This window comes from Xenopus tropicalis, chromosome 7 (genome assembly GCF_000004195.4).
Source record: "Xenopus tropicalis strain Nigerian chromosome 7, UCB_Xtro_10.0, whole genome shotgun sequence".
NCBI lineage: Eukaryota > Metazoa > Chordata > Amphibia > Anura > Pipidae > Xenopus > Xenopus tropicalis.
Window position 1 is genome coordinate 88,196,836 of NC_030683.2, and position 19,383 is coordinate 88,216,218.

Below are 19,383 nucleotides of genomic sequence, written 5' to 3' on the forward strand. Positions count from 1 at the left end.
TTAGAGCTTTGCAGCACCAGAATCCAGCCCCTCATGGTGCCAAAAGCAAAGGTAACATAGATTCTCCACCCATCCCAAACTTCTTCCCCATCTGTCACATTCACCACATTTAATAGCTCACTGCAAATAACTAAATGTTGTAAGTCACCTAAAAAACCTGTTAAGGGTGTTCCCAACCTACTTCTGAAGGTGATGCAAGCACTATTTAAAGTTGTGTTTAATTTGAAAATACATCATCAAAAGTACAGTTTCTTCTAACAACAAACATAATACAACCACCACGATGGATAAATGCTATTGGTCACGCAACAGACTCTCAGATGTTTCCATTCCACATATTGATGTTTATAGCTCAAAGCAGGCTAGAACGGGTATAAGATTTATTCACAATGCTTAGGATCTGGGATTTCTGAATAAGGGGTCTTTCTATAATGTGGAGCAGCATTCATAAAGCTAACAAAACACCATTTAAAACATTAACAATTCTAAATTGTGTTCTCACCAATATTCTAGCTTAGTAACAATCAAGAACAAGGTAGGAAAGCCAAAGCTGTGAAATATGGAGAAGTGTTTGTTTTAATAGGACATCATATGAAATGATATGGCCCTATTTCAGAGCTTTTGCTTTCATGTCTCACTCTAGATCCTATACTATTCAGTTATATAATGGTTCATATAAACATACTACAAAAGTGCAAAGGGCTGTGCTGAGCAATGTGTGTTACGCTATGCTGCGTTGCAGGCTGAAAAGCCATAATAACGTATACATATAATCAATTAAAACTGTTGAAAATCTTTTTTGATTCATTACATCATAATAGTGAATGTGTTACAGAACTGCAACTCTAAACAGTATAGCTATTAAGAACTACATTTCCCAGCAAGCCTCGCTAGTGGTGCCAGTGGTTTCCTGTACCAGATATAAACAAATGAAGAAAACTTTGTTTCTCCCTTATACCAAATGGTTCTAGCAGGGAGTTTCCTTTAAACCACACCCAGAACTGGTGCACATTTGCTAAGTCCTAAGGTTATTGTGAAAAAAGGGAAAGTGATTAGTAGGTGAATGTGTTGGTTGCCATGGGAGCTGACATTCTACATTTCCTTCCAATATATTTTTAGAAGATTCATGGCTGCGGCCTCTTTCCTCTCTAACTGGGAGGGATATCCTGTTCACAGGCTTCTTCCCCGAGCTCCCACCCTTGCATTGTCCCAGTCCACTGAAAGGACTACAGGAAGCTAAAACTTTTACTAGAAAAAAATGGAAAAAGTTTGTGTGTGTGTGTGTGTAACCTTTCACTGCTGGTGGACCTGCCAAAGCTCTATAGTCCGCAGGTTGCTCAGTACTCACTGCAGGGATGCTGCTGAAGCATTTATAGTCCAGATAAAGAAGCCTTCATTAAACATGCATTAAGGCCTAAAATATTTGCTTTAAAAAAAAAAAAAGACTGCATTAAAAATGAGTTAAGAATGCAGCCAAGGACACAAGTGTATTTGCTAGTGAAGAGCAACATTTCAAGCATTTCATGGTCACTCACGGTCTCTACCCTGTTCAATACAACAGCAGCACAGGTGGTCTGAACCAAGCCAACCCCACCCTGCAATGGAAGTCACACTGAACATTATAGTTTTAGACACTGTAGTCCAATAACACAGCTGCAAACATTAGCAAGCACAGCTGGCTACACTTTAAGCAGCAAGGCTTACAGGAGGAGCTGGGTGCTGAAAAAACATAGAAAGAAAAAACATTCTTTATATAAAATAACTAGGGCATTAACCAACTACCTACAGTCCTACACTTTCAGAGTCAAACAACTAGTCCATGGGTCAGAAGGAAAAATACTGGATGAGATCCCATACATAACACAGCCACCTTTCAACTGTTCTATTCAGCTCATTTTCACTTTCTCATCTGCTGTGTGTTGTCCATCAGTATTTTTCAGGCAGCAGAGAAGCAACTTGTAACTATAGGTAGGACTTTACTCTCAGTGTGGAAAAAGTGAAGGAGCTCCACAGATATAAAATCCAATTTCCATATGCATGTAAACTGATAATTTTGAGTTTGGGGTGGGGGGCAGGGAGTAGTTATCTTGAATGCGTACTGACACACTATACATTGAATAAACATAAGCTTGCAGTAAACAGAATTTATTACCACAATAGTAATCAGCCTTATTACTAGCACAAGAATAAATCTTTGGTTTTACTACTACAGTATGTTTCTGCAAATGCCACCATCTGGTGCCTCCGCCATGCTACCTGTGTAAAATGATTGAGAAGCAGTTGATAAGTCACACAAGGCTGTAAACACAGGCAGAGAAACAGTCGATCTGCTACCATCTGCTCAGTGAAGTAAGTGTACTACAGTCTGTGCACAAACATGGAGTGGATTTTGTTGTGGAAATTCTTGAGTCTTGATGCATTTTAAAAAAGTTTGGAAGATGATCTAACCCTTTAAAGGAGACATAGAGCATAAGCAAAACCCCGTAATCTTATAGGAAATGATGAATAATAAATGTGTCAGCTTTCACTCTGGGCTTAAAATGATCATTATATTTCAAAATGGCCCCTTTACTGGAGCTCCCTATAGATCTGCTATGGTCCCTGTGTGTGTTTCAAATGAGGGGTGGGCGTCTTCTAACAATCCCTGCCAGAAGTACAGTAGGACGAGAATAGCCCATCACAGTCCTGCAATTACACAAGCAAAAACAGGATCAGATCAGGTCCACCTATTCTACAGGATAGGTACAGAGGAAAGGCTGCAGGAAGTGGAACAGATAGGCAGGACTAGTAGGGTTTTTGGAGAAATGTTCAATAAACTGGCCTGAAACATCTTTGTTAAGAATATTGCCATTTTAAGAATTAAGAGCCGCCTCCTGGGATCATAGGATTCACAGTGCACACAAACAAGCCAAGGCACACATACATGCTAGGCCCCATCAGCCAATTAATAGACAGAGTTCTGCCTTTTGCTTCCACACTACTTCATGTTACAGTTAGAGCTGCATTATTTTTTGGTCATGTGAACTGTTGGTTAAGTATTCATTCTGGGAGTATAGCTTTCCTTTAAAAACACTAAGCTTAATATTTTTTAAAAAAATATTCTCCTGGTGCAGGAGTGTGCATTTTCAGGCTGAAAACCACATATACCAGTGGACACAATTAATTTCCATAAACAATTTATGAGAGGGTGCACATGCTGTTTCAGGACTTCTCCTCTAATTTAATAGTGAGGGATGAAATATAATAATCAGTGCAGCCCTCTAAAAAATCTGTAATAGCTAAAATATATCTTGCCCCATAAACCCTCCTATATACTGTATAAATAATAAACATAATCACTCTCTCTCTCTATCTCCAGACATCTCTGCCTCAGTCTATAACCAGCTCCTAAAAAACATACACAAAGAACAAAGATGTTATTTCTATATTTTGAAGAATTAGATTGCTGCGTAAACCAACCAAACCGGTTTTAGCTACAACCTTTATTCACACTCTCCTCTTCTATCTCGATATATGTATTTAAACTATGGCCTATAATATCACAGTGCTGTAGTGCTGTTGGGGCCTCTGGAATTAGGACTATGCACTAACTGGCTGTTTCAAACCCTATATTTGTTTATATAAAAAAAAAAAAACTACACATAATCTGCTCATAGTACAAAGTGATGTTTTACATTTGTATCTTTGCATTATTGAAAATTATTGACAAAAAAAGGTTTACAAAGTTCAAATTTCACACATCTAGTATCACATTTCAGGCCACCTCTGTTGAACCAAACAATGAAACTAAGTATACATATGGTTAGGCAAGTTGGAAGTTACTTTGGGTTAGAGCCCTGTAACATGTCATGTGATCCTGTCAGGTTTTCACTGGCTCATCCCAAAGTGACCCATAAACGACTGCTTTCTAAGCTAGGTCTCTTGGTCTTAGTGAAGCCGTTTTCACATGGATAGGAAACTGGCTACAGGATCAGGCACAGAGGGTGGTTGTTAATGGTACATTCTCTACTTGGAGTAAGGTTCTCAGTGGGTCCCTCAGGGTTCTGTACTGGGTCCATTTTTGTTTAATTTGTTCATAAATGACTTAGGGGAGGGTATTATAAGTAATGTATCAGTGTTTGCAGATGACACAAAACTCTGCAGCCCAATCAATTCTATCCAGGATGTGGCATCCTTGCAGCAGGATCTTGACAAATTGGCAATCTGGGCAGCTAAGTGGCAGATGAGATTTAATGTGGATACATGTAAGGTCATGCACCTGGGATGTAAATATATGCAAGTTAGTTATACCTTTAATGGCACTGGAGAAGAGGCGCTTAAGAGGTGACATGATAACTATGTATAAATATATAAGGGGAGCTTATAATAACCTTTCTAATGTTTTATTTACCAGTAGGTCCTTCCAACGGATACAAGGGCACCCATTCCATTTAGAAGAAGGGAGGTTCTGTTTCAATATTCAGAAAGGACTTTTTACTGTGAGAGCTGTGAAGGTGTGAATTCCCTCCCCAAATCAGTTGTACTGGCTGATACATTATATAGCTTTAAGAAGGGGTTGGATGGCTTTTTAGCAAGTGAGGGAATACAGGGTTATGGGAGATAGATCCAGGGACCGGTCCGACTGCCATCTTGGAGTCAGAAAGGATTTTTTTTCCCCCTCTGTGGAAAATTAGAGAGGCTTCAGATGGTGTTTTTTGCCTTCCTCTGGATCAACTAGCAGTTAGGCAGGTTATATATAGGCATTAAGGTTTAACTTGATGGACGTATGTCTTTTTTTAACCTAACTTACTATGTTACTTTGTGAGAGAAGCACTACTCCAACCACCCACTTTAATTTAGTGGATGTGAAACATTTCCAATTTAAGCCTACTTTGATGGTCCCAATCTTTGGCCAAGGTCCCTTCAAAGGTCAAACCATTGGCCAGGGCCCCCTGAAGGTCCAATCTTTGATTTTTGAGTAATCATAATTTCAAGAATACCTAGGACAGCAAATACATATGCACCCCAAATCTCACCCTAACTAACCTAACCTTTGAGCTGGGCTTTCAACTAGGGATGCACCAAACCCATTTTTTTGGGTTCTGCCTAACCCCCCCGATGGATTCTGCCAAATCCCGAACCAAATCCAAATCCTAATTAGCATATGCTAATTAGGATTGTGAAAGATTAAAAGTTTCCGTGCATGCAGCGCGTGGCTAAAAATGCCCCCCCCCAAATTGTAACCCTTTCTGAATGCTAATTAGCATATACTAATTTATGCTAATTAGGATTCGGATCGGTCAGGACCGTGGATTCGCCCGAAACCGAATCCATCAAAAAAAGGCTGTATTCGGCCCGAATCCCGAACTGAATCCGGGATTCGGTGCATCCCTACTTTTAACTATCTAAGACAGTAAATGTCCCCACTCAGCAATTCTCTCCCTCACTGGCCTTCAGTGTGCCATTCAGGTACTGCTACAAGCCCCTCTTTTCAGGGGAGTCTGCTAGTTGTACTGTGAGCCTAATATCACGCATACTAAGCATTTTTGGGCAGAAAAGCACTTGTGTTTGCACTTCCGCATGTTTCCACTGAAGTCAGTTGAAACCACGGGAGGCAGACAAGGCTTTGTCTTCGTCACCACAGAATGTACCATGGCTGACATTAACCAAAAGTAAATATAGCAATTTGTGAAAGAACAGGTTTTTAGATTTTAAAGTGTCATTACTACTGTACATTTACAACAAATGATTTAAAGGAACAGTAACACCAAAAAATGAATGTGTATAAAAGTAACTAAAATATAATGTGCTGCTGCCCTGCACTGGTAAAAGTTGTGTGTTTACTTCAGAAAGTCTTCTATAATTTATATAAACAAAGCTGCTGTGTAGCCATGGGGGCAGCCATTCAAAGGAGAAAAGGCACAGACACTTAGCAGATAACAGATAAAACACTATTGTATTCTACAGAACTTATCTGTTATCTGCTATGTAACCTGTGCCTTTTCTCCTTTTTTCCAGCTTGAATGGCTGCCCCCGTGGCTACACAGCAGCTTATTATATAAACTATAGTAGTGTTACTGTAGCAAACACACCAGTTTTACCAGTGCAGGGAAACAGTGCATTATATTTTTATTACTTTAAAGCTCTTTCATTTTTTGGTGTTCCTGTTCCTTTAATATTTAATGGCATGTCATGCAATTTAACTACGACAATATACGGCAATTTAACTAGGGCCATATCACCAAAATGGCCCTATTAGATATAGTTTCTCTAGAAAGAAGCATAGGACTGCATGACAATGGTTCTACAGGTTTACGTTCAGTCAAACAGCCACAGTGTAAGCAATGGCCCTCAGAAAGAGCAGATGAAATATTTCCCATTAAAGCTGGCCATGCACATACCAATAACAATCTTTCCTGTTACCATTGGTTGAAGTAAAGATTGTTTATTCCCTCTATTGACGTTCAGGGCTGAATCGTCAGATATGGAGGTGACATGTCCGATCGTTGAGACGACCAATATCCAAAGCTCTTGCGATATTGGTTGTCTCGTCGATCTGCCATACACACGATGAAACTAGCTTTCATATGATACTATTGTTGCGTGTATGGCCAGATTAAGAGTGCAGGCAACTCTTCACCTGTGACCTAGCTGTGCATTAGGCAAGCAGGTGGCAAGATCATGAGTTACTCTAAGCCAAAAGAAGTATTATTTCCCTGCCAGCATCCACTTTATATTGTAGCAGTGGACAAAACTGCAGTGTAACAGAGTACTGGGAAATTGAGCAAGCAGATTAATGACTACACTGAAAAGGAATACATGAAGAATTGCTTCCCTGTGAATCATAATACTTTGCTTTCTGTTAATAAACTACAAATAACACAATCATCTTCAGTTATTTCCATAAGATGGGAGTTTAAGTTCAGGAAACACAGTGGGTTTGGGGTGACAAATATATATGATTGGGGCTGATTTATAAAAAAAAATCATTTTGGATTGATGGATTCTAGTTGATTCATGGTGTTTTTTGTAATTTATCATCCAATAACTTAGATTGATTCAGAAAGATTTATTGTGAATTGATCTACTACTGAATCAACCCAGAAAGCATTACTTAATAAATTTCAATCAATAATTGGGTCAAAGCTCCCAATATCACCCTTTGTTGCCTGATAGCTCTTACAGAAATAATAATTTCCCTTTCTGAAACACAGAAGGAAAGGACAGGTATTGATTACTTTGAACTGTTTGGTTACAAAATCAATTTTAAATAGCTTTAAAAAATTAAAGCTTTAAATTGCTTCTGGCTTGTCTTATGAATTGCAAGTATTTAATGGTCACATTACACAAATAAACAGTGGTTCCACTTTAAAGAAATACTGAACTAATAGCACAAAAAAGTAACACAGTGGTACCCCAGAATACATGCACCACCAGACACTGAAAACCCTTGTTGTCCCCAGAAGCTTGATATCTTGTGATGTGTTTACTTAGGCCCCAGTAATGACATTTCGAGGCATAAATAGATTGTGCATTCAGGTATACACAGTAAACATGTACAGCATCCCAGAGCATACTGAGTATGTGTAGTGTCACCAACATCAGGGATCAGTTGAGCTGAAAAACGGTAATCCCTAGGCATTAACCATTTTACTGCTAGGCTAATGCTTTCTTCTTTAGTTGATCTTTTAATGATCAATTTATAACAATATTTTATGTTGAAAGGCTTTCATTAGCTTACATAAAGCCCTAGCTCTGTTAGAAATGTTACAAATCAGGACCAATTATACAATCTCTTTTTTTCCATGATTCTGTTAAGGCAGTCAGCCTTCAAAGAATTTTACTGATTGTCCATGGGCCAGACTGATACTGTTCCAAAGGACATACACAGTGCACAAGCAAACAGAACATAAGTATTAGGTGGCTTGAAAAATGGTATCTGCATTAAATGAAGTGACCCTCACATTGCCACACATATACCAGCAGAAGAAATTTTCATTCTGGACAGGTCCACTCTGATCTCACCATGGTCTATTCAAATAGACCACAAACGTTATACATGTGCTCAGACAGTCAGTAAAAATTGGCTATATTGCCAGGGTGTAATGCTTGATGCAATCAGAAAATACAAAAGTGCCCATGTTTTTGGAAAGGAAGAAATAATGGCCAAAATACACTTCCCCATGTACAAAAGAAAATTGTTGAACAGTTTCTTCTACTGATAGCACAGTACTATTGCAAACTGTTGTAAACTTTAATTGGAAACTCCCCACTGCATTGTATATGTGACCTGGATGTTGGGTATAAAGCACATTATGTGCCTAACCATTAGGAATCACCTTATAGTCTTTCAAAAAATCTAATAGAGAAAAACAGCAAACGCATTAATTGAAAGTTCATCGCTCATTTAATAAACCTTTCAAATACAAATGAGCTATAAAATTTAAATGCAGTGGAACCATATGAGAGAATAATAAAAATGTGACTGTGGGTAATGAGCCTGAGGAAGGAAAAAATAAAACATACTTGCTGTGTATTGCCCAGAACAAAACAAGTTTCATAAAAGAACTTTTTCACATCATCTACAACTGCTATCATAATCCCCTCTCTTACCAGGGACTATATCAATTGTGTACAGGTATCGGACCCCTTATCCGGAAACCCGTTATCCAGAAAGCTCCAAATTACAGAAAGCCCGTCTTCCATAGACTCCATTTTAATCAAATAATTCAGAATTTTAAAACTGATTTCCTTTTTCTCCGTTGTAATAAAACAGTACCTTGTAATTGATCCCAACTAAGATATAAATAATCCTTATTGGATGCAAAACAATCCTATTGGGGTTAATTAATGTTTTATTGATTTTTTAGCAGACTTAAGGTATGGAGATCCAAATTACGGAAAGACCCCTTATCCGGAATACCCTTGGTCCTGAGCATTCTGGATAACGGGTCCTATACCTGTATTAGCCAAGACTTTCCCTATACTACTCAGCCCCAAGTAGCAATTGGGCCTGCTGTCTCTATTGCAACAACCCTGGCTCAGCTTACCCCTTGCAACCAGTGTTTCAGGGGAATCAACACACATCAGCTTTCCGTGTACTATTCCCACCTTCTCTATGCTGAGGCTTTAGGCTATATTGAGCCCTTCTCTATATCCTCCAAGCTTGACCCAAGCTACCAATTAAACTCTAAGAGCACCGACTAAAAGTACAGAATTCCCTGCTCTTGCCTCCCAGAAGTGGGAAGTTTTAGAGCCTCCTTCAGCAAGCAAACACATACCCCTTATGGTCACATATTGACCTCCCCTTTCTGAGTTTACGCAGAAGGAGCTGTATTAAACACTGAATGAGAGATGGAGGTAACTATTCACAGCTGATCAAGGAATGCCCAATAAGCAAAAGAGCAAGACGCGTAAAAAATGATACACCCCTTTCTGCACAAATTGTGCCCTGCATAAATGTTAACCCAATCCAGTCATTTTTCAGACTAATGTGTCAGTTTTGTAAATGATTAACTTGAAGGATGACGAAGGTTATCTAAATCCTTTTATGGAGTGGACACGTGCCTGTAAGGAGATAGGTCACATCCACTTTGCAACTACTTATAAGTTTAACTCAATTGCTTTTCAGATGCCTCATACAAATATGATGGCAGTTTAGCTAGAAGCAGCCAAATGCAATACTGAAAATATAGAAGGGGTGCCCTCTATACAAATGCCTAACTGCTAATTTTTTTTTTTTCACTTTATATATAACGCTGTACAAAGACAAAAACAGCTTCTCCAAAAGCAAGCTAAGCAAAAACCTGCAATTAAAAAAGACACGTAAGTAAAAGAGTGTGCAAACTGGCACGGATACCAAAATAGAAGACAGCCTCAAGGCAAACAAACCTTAATTATCAGTTTCATAATGCATTTAATGTTCTTTTGGTTGATGGTAACATCTTGGGGCTTGGATTATTGTGTGTAAGAAAAACTGATTCTCTGTATTTAACAGATAAATGGGTGCCATATTATTCATCTCAGCAAAGGTGGTTAAGAAGCTAGTTTTACGACTAAATGTGTAAAAAAAAAGTTATGAAACACTGAATTACAAAACATATTTATAGCCTATACCAACAGAGCTCATAGCACCACCCTAATAGTTGTCTGTAAAGGCTACGCTAAAGCTGCCCATACACTTTCCGATTTTAGACGTTTTCCCACAAACGTTCGGATATACATTCGAATGCCTTCAGGCTGAAATTGTAGGATGAAATAGTTGACATGAAATAGTCGGCAGGCACATCGTCCGAAAAATTTTGCGATTTCGTACGATTTTACCGGTAGGTATATGGGCAGCTTAAGGCAATAAATAAAGCCACAGAGTGGTCTTTGGGTTGTATAGATTTCAACGCTTCAGCATTCTCAAGCAATCCCTTTCTTTTCAATAGAAAGCAATGAGTTAATATGGTGCATTTACCTGCAAGTGTCAGGATTACTTTTAGAAGATAAGCTATCCAAACCATTCCTGTAACAGTTACCACCAGTTGTTTGCTGTGTTTTGGTTTTAATAATGAGTTATTTGGCTAGAATCTGTGCATTGAACCTTTTAGCACTAAGCGGTGTTGTTTTATCAGAGCCAGTTGGAAGATCCTCAGGGACTTGCATTCCCCAGTCAATGCAAACAACAAGCATCCTCCACTACTTACAATACTTATGTGGATGAATGCCTGATGGTTGAAACTGAACCCAGAAAAAACGAGATGCTCAGAGTTGGAGGAGACACCATCATGCCAACAGGAGGGCTGATGCATGATCTGAAAATTGAGATGAGCATTTGGTGTTTGCACAGCTCACCCTCTAGCCATATAGGAAATATTTGGGTGCAGTATGACTTAATTACTTTAAAAACCTAGTTATGGATATATTTCCCTTTTTTAATCTAAGTCACAGACCAAATAGCACCCAAATATTTTAAAAGTAACTCCCAGGTCTTATTATGCCTTTGTCCAATCTCAAACATTAGTGTCCTGCAGTTTACTTTGGATGAAACACAGTTTTGGCAAAACATGCCAAATACAGCAGTTTTATAGGAAACCTGCTCAAACCACATTGTTCCCTCTATGCATTCCCTGTGCTGACTACATAGCACACAGCAACAAAGGATTAAAGTGTGCTTGCTGCCATCACTTACTAGCAATAATCAGTCATGCAAGTGCAGCAAATGTTTTCTGGCAAGTTCTATTGAAAAAAAAATGGTATGATGATTGAAGTATTTCCCCTGCCCAATATGCTACATGTTGTCAATTATGCCATTCCCCTAAATGTCTTCTCTCTCCACCAGTTCTTCGAAGAATGAAGGTTTGAGGTTTATTTTTTCTCCAAGCACTGTCTGATTTGTAATTAAAACAATAATAACACAGAACTGGGCTCATATTGAAAATAAGTATACTGCATCCAAAGCACAGCATATCTACCTGCCAATCATATATCAGGATCTTAATACTTTTTTTTGGGCAAAGATATTCACTTTACTTGCAATGGCATATTATTCATTTTCAGGGAAGCAGAATTACTTTTGCATTTACAAACTGGCATACTCTAAAAGGTGGCTGCATAAGGACCTAAGAGATATTTTGATTATTTGTACAATTTTGCAAAGACACATCCAGCCACTGCATTAGCATTTTAATTCAAATCCAGTCTTGGTTTTTAATAGGCTGTTCCAAGAAAAGCCCATTATAAATTATATTACAAAGCTATATTTGCTTCAATAATTCTTATGTATTAATAGCCACTAAAATACATATATTCAATATTTGTAATTATGCTGACACAATTTAGCCATCTCTTCATCCATTAAGTCATATTTCCAATGAAAAAGCAAAGCATTTTTGCTGACAAATCAAGAAACTAAAGGCCATTATACTGAACAACATAAAAGGGAGTATACTTGCTAAAGCAGTATTTGTTTTTCCCTTTCTGTTCTCTCCATTTATTCCTGGTGCCTCTTGAAACAGTGCAGCAGAGGTCACTTCTCGGAGGCCAAATTATGCTGATTCAATCATTTGGCCCCTATGGACTTGTGGAAGCCCTTCAGGAGAAAACCACATGCAGTCCAACGTAGTCTTTAAAGGTGGCCATACACATTGACTATGCTCATCTGGCAAGGTTGAATGCAGTTTTAGAAATATTAAGGAGAAAAATTAAAGCCAATTGCAAACGTCATTCATACATACATTTACTTGGGGAAAGTTTTTATCCTTTTTAACCATTCATAATTTTAATCTTTTGGTTCCCTGCACAGTTAGTATAATTCCACAATCACAGAATTGAAAATAGGGATGTTTACACCATGTCCCTGCTCAGCCCTGTCCCCTTACATCAGGGGTGTCCAACCTTTCTTACTTGTGAGCCACGGTCAAACGTAAAAAGATACAAGCACCATAAAAGTGCATGGAGGTGCCAAATAAAGCTGGCCATACACGCACCGATAATATCGTACGAAACCTCGCTTCGTACGATATTCAGTGCGTGTATGGCAAGTCGACCGGTATCGCAGGAAGCTGCTGATATCGGTCGAGTTGCCGATCGCCCAGGTCAAAAGATTTTGATCGGGCGCCATAGAAGGCGCCTGAGCAAAATCTGCCGTCAGGGCTGAATCGGCAGAAGGAGGTAGAAATCCTATTGTTTCTACCTCCTTATCTGCCGTTTCAGCCCTGAAGGTTAGTGGCGGGTCTGACGATCTTTCGTGCGACCGATGGTCGTGTGTGGCCACCTTAAAGGCTGTGGATTGGCTATTAGGTATGCACACTATCAGCTTACAGGAAGCTCTGTTTGGCAGCACATCTTGTTGTTTGTTTGTTTTTTTTAAACAAAACTTGCCACTAAGCTAGGAATTCAAAAATATCCACTTGTATTGGGGACGCTGGGAGCAACATTCAAGGGGTTGGTGAGCAACATGTTTCTCACAAGACACTGGTTGGGGATAACTGCCTTACATTATGCCCATACACCCCGCTATTGTGACTTAAACTCCAACACTTTTGGGCAAGTCCAAACCATCAGGGGTCCACAGACAGGTTTTACCTTGCCAAAACAGGAACATTTGGGTGGTATAAACTGAGCTTTAGCTTGTTTGTAATCACAATAATCTACAATAACTTTGATTAATCCTTTTTTATTCTTTTTGCAGCAGCCATATGTAAATTAATGTGAAGACACACAGAGCTACTAGTAGCAGGTACTCACAGCTATCATTTGCTGATAATTGCCTCTAAAGCTGGCCATACACGTGGCGATCTGGCGATGTTTTGTGCGACCATCGGTCGCACAAAACATCGTCAGATCCGCCACACACCATTCAGGGTTGAATCGGCAGGTAAGGAGGTAGAAACAATAGGACTTCTACCTCCTACTGCCAATTCAGCGCTGAAGGGAGATTTTGGTCAGGCGCCTTCTATGGCGCCCGATCAAAATTTTCAAACTGGTCCGATCGGCGAGTTGGCCGATATCAGCAGCTTCCTGCGATATCGGTCGACTCGCCGACATACATACACGCACCGAATATCGTACGAAACGAGGTTTCGTACGATATTATCGGTGCGTGTATGGCCACCTTAAGTGTGTTTTAGCAGAGGCAAATCTCAGTATTGTCTATGGCAGGGTATTTTATGGCGTTTAGTAGCCGTGACAAGTAGTTGCTACTAGTAGCTACAAGTGTCTTAGCTCTTAAATGGATTGTTTACTTTCCAAACACTTATTTTATAGTTCAGTTGATTTTATACAGAACATCAGAAAAAAAACTTTTTTTTCCACGGGCTTTCAATTTTTTTTTTTTTTACAGCTTTCTCTGGTGTTTCAGTTGGACATTTCAATAATGCAGGCGCAGGCTCTCAACTGTTACAATTTCATACATGACTTGCCACTATTATATCAATTATAATTGCTGACTCAAAATCAAGGATTATGCTATTTAAAGCTGAAGGTAAGAAATGTATCAGCTAATGTAACTAATGCATCAAACTGAACAGCTTGGTGACACCAAACCCTTGCAGAGCTTCTCCAAGGAATGAGAAGGTTACAATGAAATGTTGAAACTACAATATTAAAAAAAAAATTCAAACATAAAAAAAAAAAATGAAAAAGTCATTTTTTGATTGTCCTATCTAAAACAACTGAACTGAAAAAAAGTGTTTTGAAGGTTAACTACAACTTTACATACTTTAAAAATATAGGCTAAATCACTCTCTTAAATTACCTGCTTTCCCAGCGCCCCCAAACAGACTAAATGAATGCATTTATTCTACTATGGACAATTCCTGTATGGCCAGCTTTTACCCAAAATAGCTCAGGTTTAGCATTTGGCCCATTTTTCAGTGCCATATGCATGGGGTAAGGTCAGCTGCCAAATATGGACCCGCCAGAGAAAGCTACATTCTGCTGTGTCACAGACACTCTAGTGACTGATCTCAGGCTCCTGGAAATAACACGGACAATTTAAGCATCCAAGATTGAATAAAAGGATGGAAATTTAAATAAACAGATTTGTTTTTTAGGGGATCTTCACCTTAAAATTAACTAACTAATTAGTCCTTTGAAGACTCAAGTAGAATAGACAACTTAGGAATTGATCTTTTGTTGTTATCTGTTATTTATTTTGTGCTTTATAAATCACTCACAAAATGAATATTGTGAATTTAATCTAACATGCTATTAATTTTGAACTAGTACATGTAAAGATCTTATCTTTAGGGAAGAAATCCTGATTTTCATTACAGTGATTTACTATCATCATATTTTATCTGTTGTTTGACCACGGACCAACAGATAATATACGTTGGTCCATGGACCAACAGATAATATACATTATGTAAAACACCTTTTCCTGCTGAGATTAACCAGTAGAGCCAGTGTCTTGAGGTAACCCCTGAAGTCAATAGGAGGCAGCAGGGTCACCCCCAAGGGCTTCTTTGCTGCCAGAGAAAATGCCCCAGGTGAGTCAGCTAAATGCTTTTGAGGCATTTTAATATCCTGATGTCACTGGCCTTTAATGTAATAAAGATTAAAACAAATTAAGGGTCATCAAAAATACCACTATCCACACATAATCCAAAAATTAATTTAGGGCATTGGCACACAGGGAGATTACTGGCATTTTGCTCACTGCATATTTTTGCTGCACAGAATGGGGTCAAACCCCCCCAGATCACCCTCCTTTCTCCTCAGTGGTTGGGTATTTTGGTACTGTACGTTTGGGCTACTAAAAACACTTGGCATAACAAATGCCCACATTACATTTCCCTTTAAGAAGATATTCTTCTTTAATACAGTAAATTGACTATGCTTCATTAAAAGTGCTTTTGTTGACAATAGAAAGGGGTAGCAATCAATTATTATCCAGTCATAAGCAGAACAAGTTATTTCCTCCTTTTCTTCAGAGCAGAGACTGTAGAGCAGTAGCTTTGCCGATTTATCCAATGTTTTTAATGTAGCCTCCACATATTCAGGGCTAGCACACTCTGGGTAACTACTGAGGAAGATGGTTACTAATTAAACCCTCATACACTCTTCCACAAAGTACTCCTTCTTCCAGTCAAGACAAAAAAAAAAGTGTAGTATAAAATATATTATTATTATTTATTAATAGTATTATTATTAGTGTTAAGTGCTAGGTTTTATGTTGTTTAAAAAACAGAAATGCAATATAAATAAGGTAAATGCTTAATGAAATCCAAGAGTACTCTGAGGTTAGACAATTTTTCAGGTCATAAATATAAGCAGTTATCAGAAATTGTATGTTGCATAAATATGATGCTCTGTTAAATAGGTCCCTTGGTGTTTAGCTGCAGGACTCTTCAGTTCCTGGCTCTGACACAATAGAAGGGGGCTGACTGGGTTCAACCAGCAAGAAATCCTTGTTAATTATTACTGTAGGGCCAGATAACAGAGCAGGAAACAGAATTTTAACTCTGCAAACAGTGTCAGTATTTGGGACACTTGAAAGGCCAGTTCCTACTTGAAAAAAAAAAAAAGGTTAAATGGGTCAGTTTTTTTGCCGACACCATAAATTAAAATGTTTATCCTGAAAAGAACAAGGATCACCAGCTTTAATAGCATAGGTTCTGTGGTGATTTTTTACAAGATCATGCCTCTTTCCCATTTAAAGCAAAATTATTTTTCCTCTCCCACTTCTCCTTTTTGGAATAAACAGTTATCCAGCTGGGAAGTTTCTACAGCAACGCCACACTGCAATCTTTCTTACTTTAACCTAGACATACTTCATCAGACTTTACTCGAAGGTGCATGCACAAGTGTTTGCAAGGGACGCCTGGTTTAAGTAAAACACATGGCAATGTGGTGTTGCTGTAGAATTGTCTGCAAGCCTATGCACCTTTTCCCTTGAAGCACCAGCCCAGGGAAAAAAAGATAATATGCTAGAATGTGCTGCCATTCCGACAATTACTTAATGGTTATTTTAGCCTATCATAGCCCTGTCATTAATACCGAGAGATGTTATTTACCCCATGTCAAAAAAAGATATAAAACAGAAGTGCTACACTTCTGTCTTGTATCTATTTGGATACATTGTGACTGTAGAAAACAAAAATCATACCGAGCCGCACTACATAAATTGTTATTTACATGTTGGACAGGGTTGGGGCCCAAATGTTCACAGGAAGAGGAAATATATTATCATGAGGAAGCAGAGAGAGGTACAGGAAGAGGCAAAATTTGCACTCAGGAACCTAAGTGGAGGAGGAAAAACTGAGATGCACAAGTCAAAAGTGTAAAGCACAGTAGGAGGAATGTCAACCAAAAAGAGAATCATGGAGGCCTAGGTAATGAACAGAGACAAAGTAAAAGAAGTGAAAAAAGGCAAGGGAACCAATGGCGTTTAAGAGTTAAAGGGATAAGGAACACAGCAACTCAAATAGACACAAAGAAAGAAATGGACTAGGTACAGAGGGCTCAAGAGTGATGAAAAGACAATGAACCAAAGGACCCATTGATAGGGATAAATCACATAAAGAGACATAAATGTGAGGCATAGTAGAATACCAGAAAGAAGACAGGGAAGGGAAAGGGAATATAACAAAAGGGGCATAGGTGGATTATCAAGTGGAGACAAAAAAAGTACATAGGAGTTATATATAAAGGAAAAACATAGAGGGAGATATGAGGAAGGAGAGACTATGCACAAAGGAAATGAAGACAAGAACTACTGTAAAGGATATGATGCTTGGCACCAAGACACAAACCAAGCACAATGCATGACAAGAACACTGACATCACAGTAGATAGTATTAGATATATTTTTTAATAAAATGATAATGTACAAGAAATTATTAATTTAAATTCTGTGGCACATGATGTTTGGTGTGGAGTAACCCCATGAAAAATGATCTTTTCCAAGGTTGGTGGGGTGAAGATTTTGCTATAGGGCCCAGTAAGTTTATGTTACCCCACAAATGTAATAGTTGGTTTATTGGCAATACAGGCAGTAATATCAGTTTCTAGGATTAAAACACAAACAAAAGTAAATATGAATTTCCTAAAAGACTGGGAATGGTGGAAAACACTAATGGGCTGAAACGATGTAACAGGAAAACGGCTTTGGCATCAGAGGGGTTCAAAAAATCTAAAGCATGGCTTAATACATACTAATTTATCCTTTTTGTATATTGACACTGTTATGCAGAGCTTTACCTAGAATGATAGTCAGGCCCTGTCCCAGTGCAGCTTACAATCTAAAGTAACATGAGAACACACTATAGTCAATTTCATAAGAAGCCATTAACTCTGGTGGACACTGCTGGGCTAAAGAAGTGGTACAGAAGGAGGACACATATGAGCTGTATCATTTGCGCAGTAGTGGGACGCTGATATTGTGAAGTATTGCCACAAAACGGGCGCAATATTAAATGAAAGAACTGGCACAAGTGGGAAGCATTAATAGTTTAGCAGGTAAAGGGGCAATGATATTGAAATATTAGAAATGGGGGGCATGTTAGGGGGACACTTAAGGGTGGAGGCCCAAGTGCATTAGAGAAAATTGTTAGGTTGAAGCACAGTATGGGGATTAGTTGAGGTACATTAAAAGACATGTCAACCCCAAAAATAAGTTTGCCTAAAAACATAATTCTAAGCAACTTTCCAACATGAACTTATTAAAATAAATTAAGTGCTGTCAAAGTTATTTGTAAATGAAACTGCTATTGAAAGCTGCATTTGCTGAACTCCTGGTTGTTACTTTTTAAATAATGTTACAAAAGCCAGTCTCCTCCACAAGTCAGGTCTATAAAATCTGCTGCCTTGTGTTACATTGTTTCAAACATCAGATCCACCAGGGCAGAGACTAGAAATGGACAGACAACTACTGCTTTTAATAGCAATTATATATACAAATAACTTAAACCCATTAAAAATTTGCAGTTAATGTACATTGCAAAGTTGCTTTAATTATCCAAAACTTTTTTTGAGTTTACGTGTCCTTTGATAGGATGAAGCAATGATAAAATATTGGTATAGAGGTGAACATTTAACAGGTTGATGTATTGGCATAAAAGAGGTCTCTGGTAGGCTGAAGCACAAGCAACTAAGGGGGTATGATGGGTAAAAGAACCAAAGCAAGAGGACATTGATAGGCTGAAGCATTTGCACAAAAGGAGGGCACTGATGGGTTGAAGTACTGGCAAAGTAAGGGACAGGTACGGGGCACAATTGATACAATAGGTGGGCATTAATAGGCTGAAGCATTGGCACTAAGGTGGGTGGGTATTGGAATAGGAGGAGGGAAGATGGGTAAAAGCATTGACACAAGAGGTAGATATTGTTAGGCTGAAGCATTGGCACAAAGGGGGGCACTGATGGGTTGAAGCTCTGGCACAGTACCTCTACTTCAACCCATCAGTGCCCCCCTTTGTGCCAATGCTTCAGCCTAACATTGGGTATTGGCACAAGACGTGAATATATTGATAGGTTGAAGCATAAGCAGAAAAACAGCAAACTGATGGTTTGTTGCACTGGCACAGGAGAAAGGGCTGATGGGTAAAAGCATTGGCACACAGGAAATAGACACTGATAATGGCACAGATGGGTAACATGGACAGGGCGAAGCACTGTAAGGGACGAAGGGTTGAAGAATTGGCACAGATGGATAAAGTAGAAGCAGGAGTGGTGGTATAAATGAAGTGACAAATGAATGGGCTAAAGGTGCTGTGCCAGACTGCCAGTGCGAGGGGCTGAGACACTTCCCGCCCCCTAAAGACTAGATAAGCCAGACCCTGTGTTGTGCTGCTCTTACCTGCGGGATGTCATGTCAGCTGTCAGGCCTATGCGTGCTCTTCAGATGGAGAGATGGTTTGTATGAGCCCAGAGACTGGCCGCTGCACTGTCGGTGTTTCCCTGCAGCTCTTCCCG

The 19,383-nt window shown here is 38.9% G+C and overlaps 1 protein-coding gene across 1 annotated transcript in view; it reads right to left on the reverse strand.

Moving 5' to 3' along the window:
* The window catches only part of ptpn11b (protein tyrosine phosphatase, non-receptor type 11, b), a 71,313-nt gene extending 51,930 nt beyond the window's left edge, over window positions 1–19,383 (reverse strand). Inside the window, exon 1 of the mRNA NM_001015717.1 lies at window positions 19,268–19,383. Within this exon, the coding sequence (NP_001015717.1) occupies window positions 19,268–19,281 (14 nt within the window). The 5' untranslated portion in view covers window positions 19,282–19,383. The remainder of the gene's footprint in view (window positions 1–19,267) is intronic.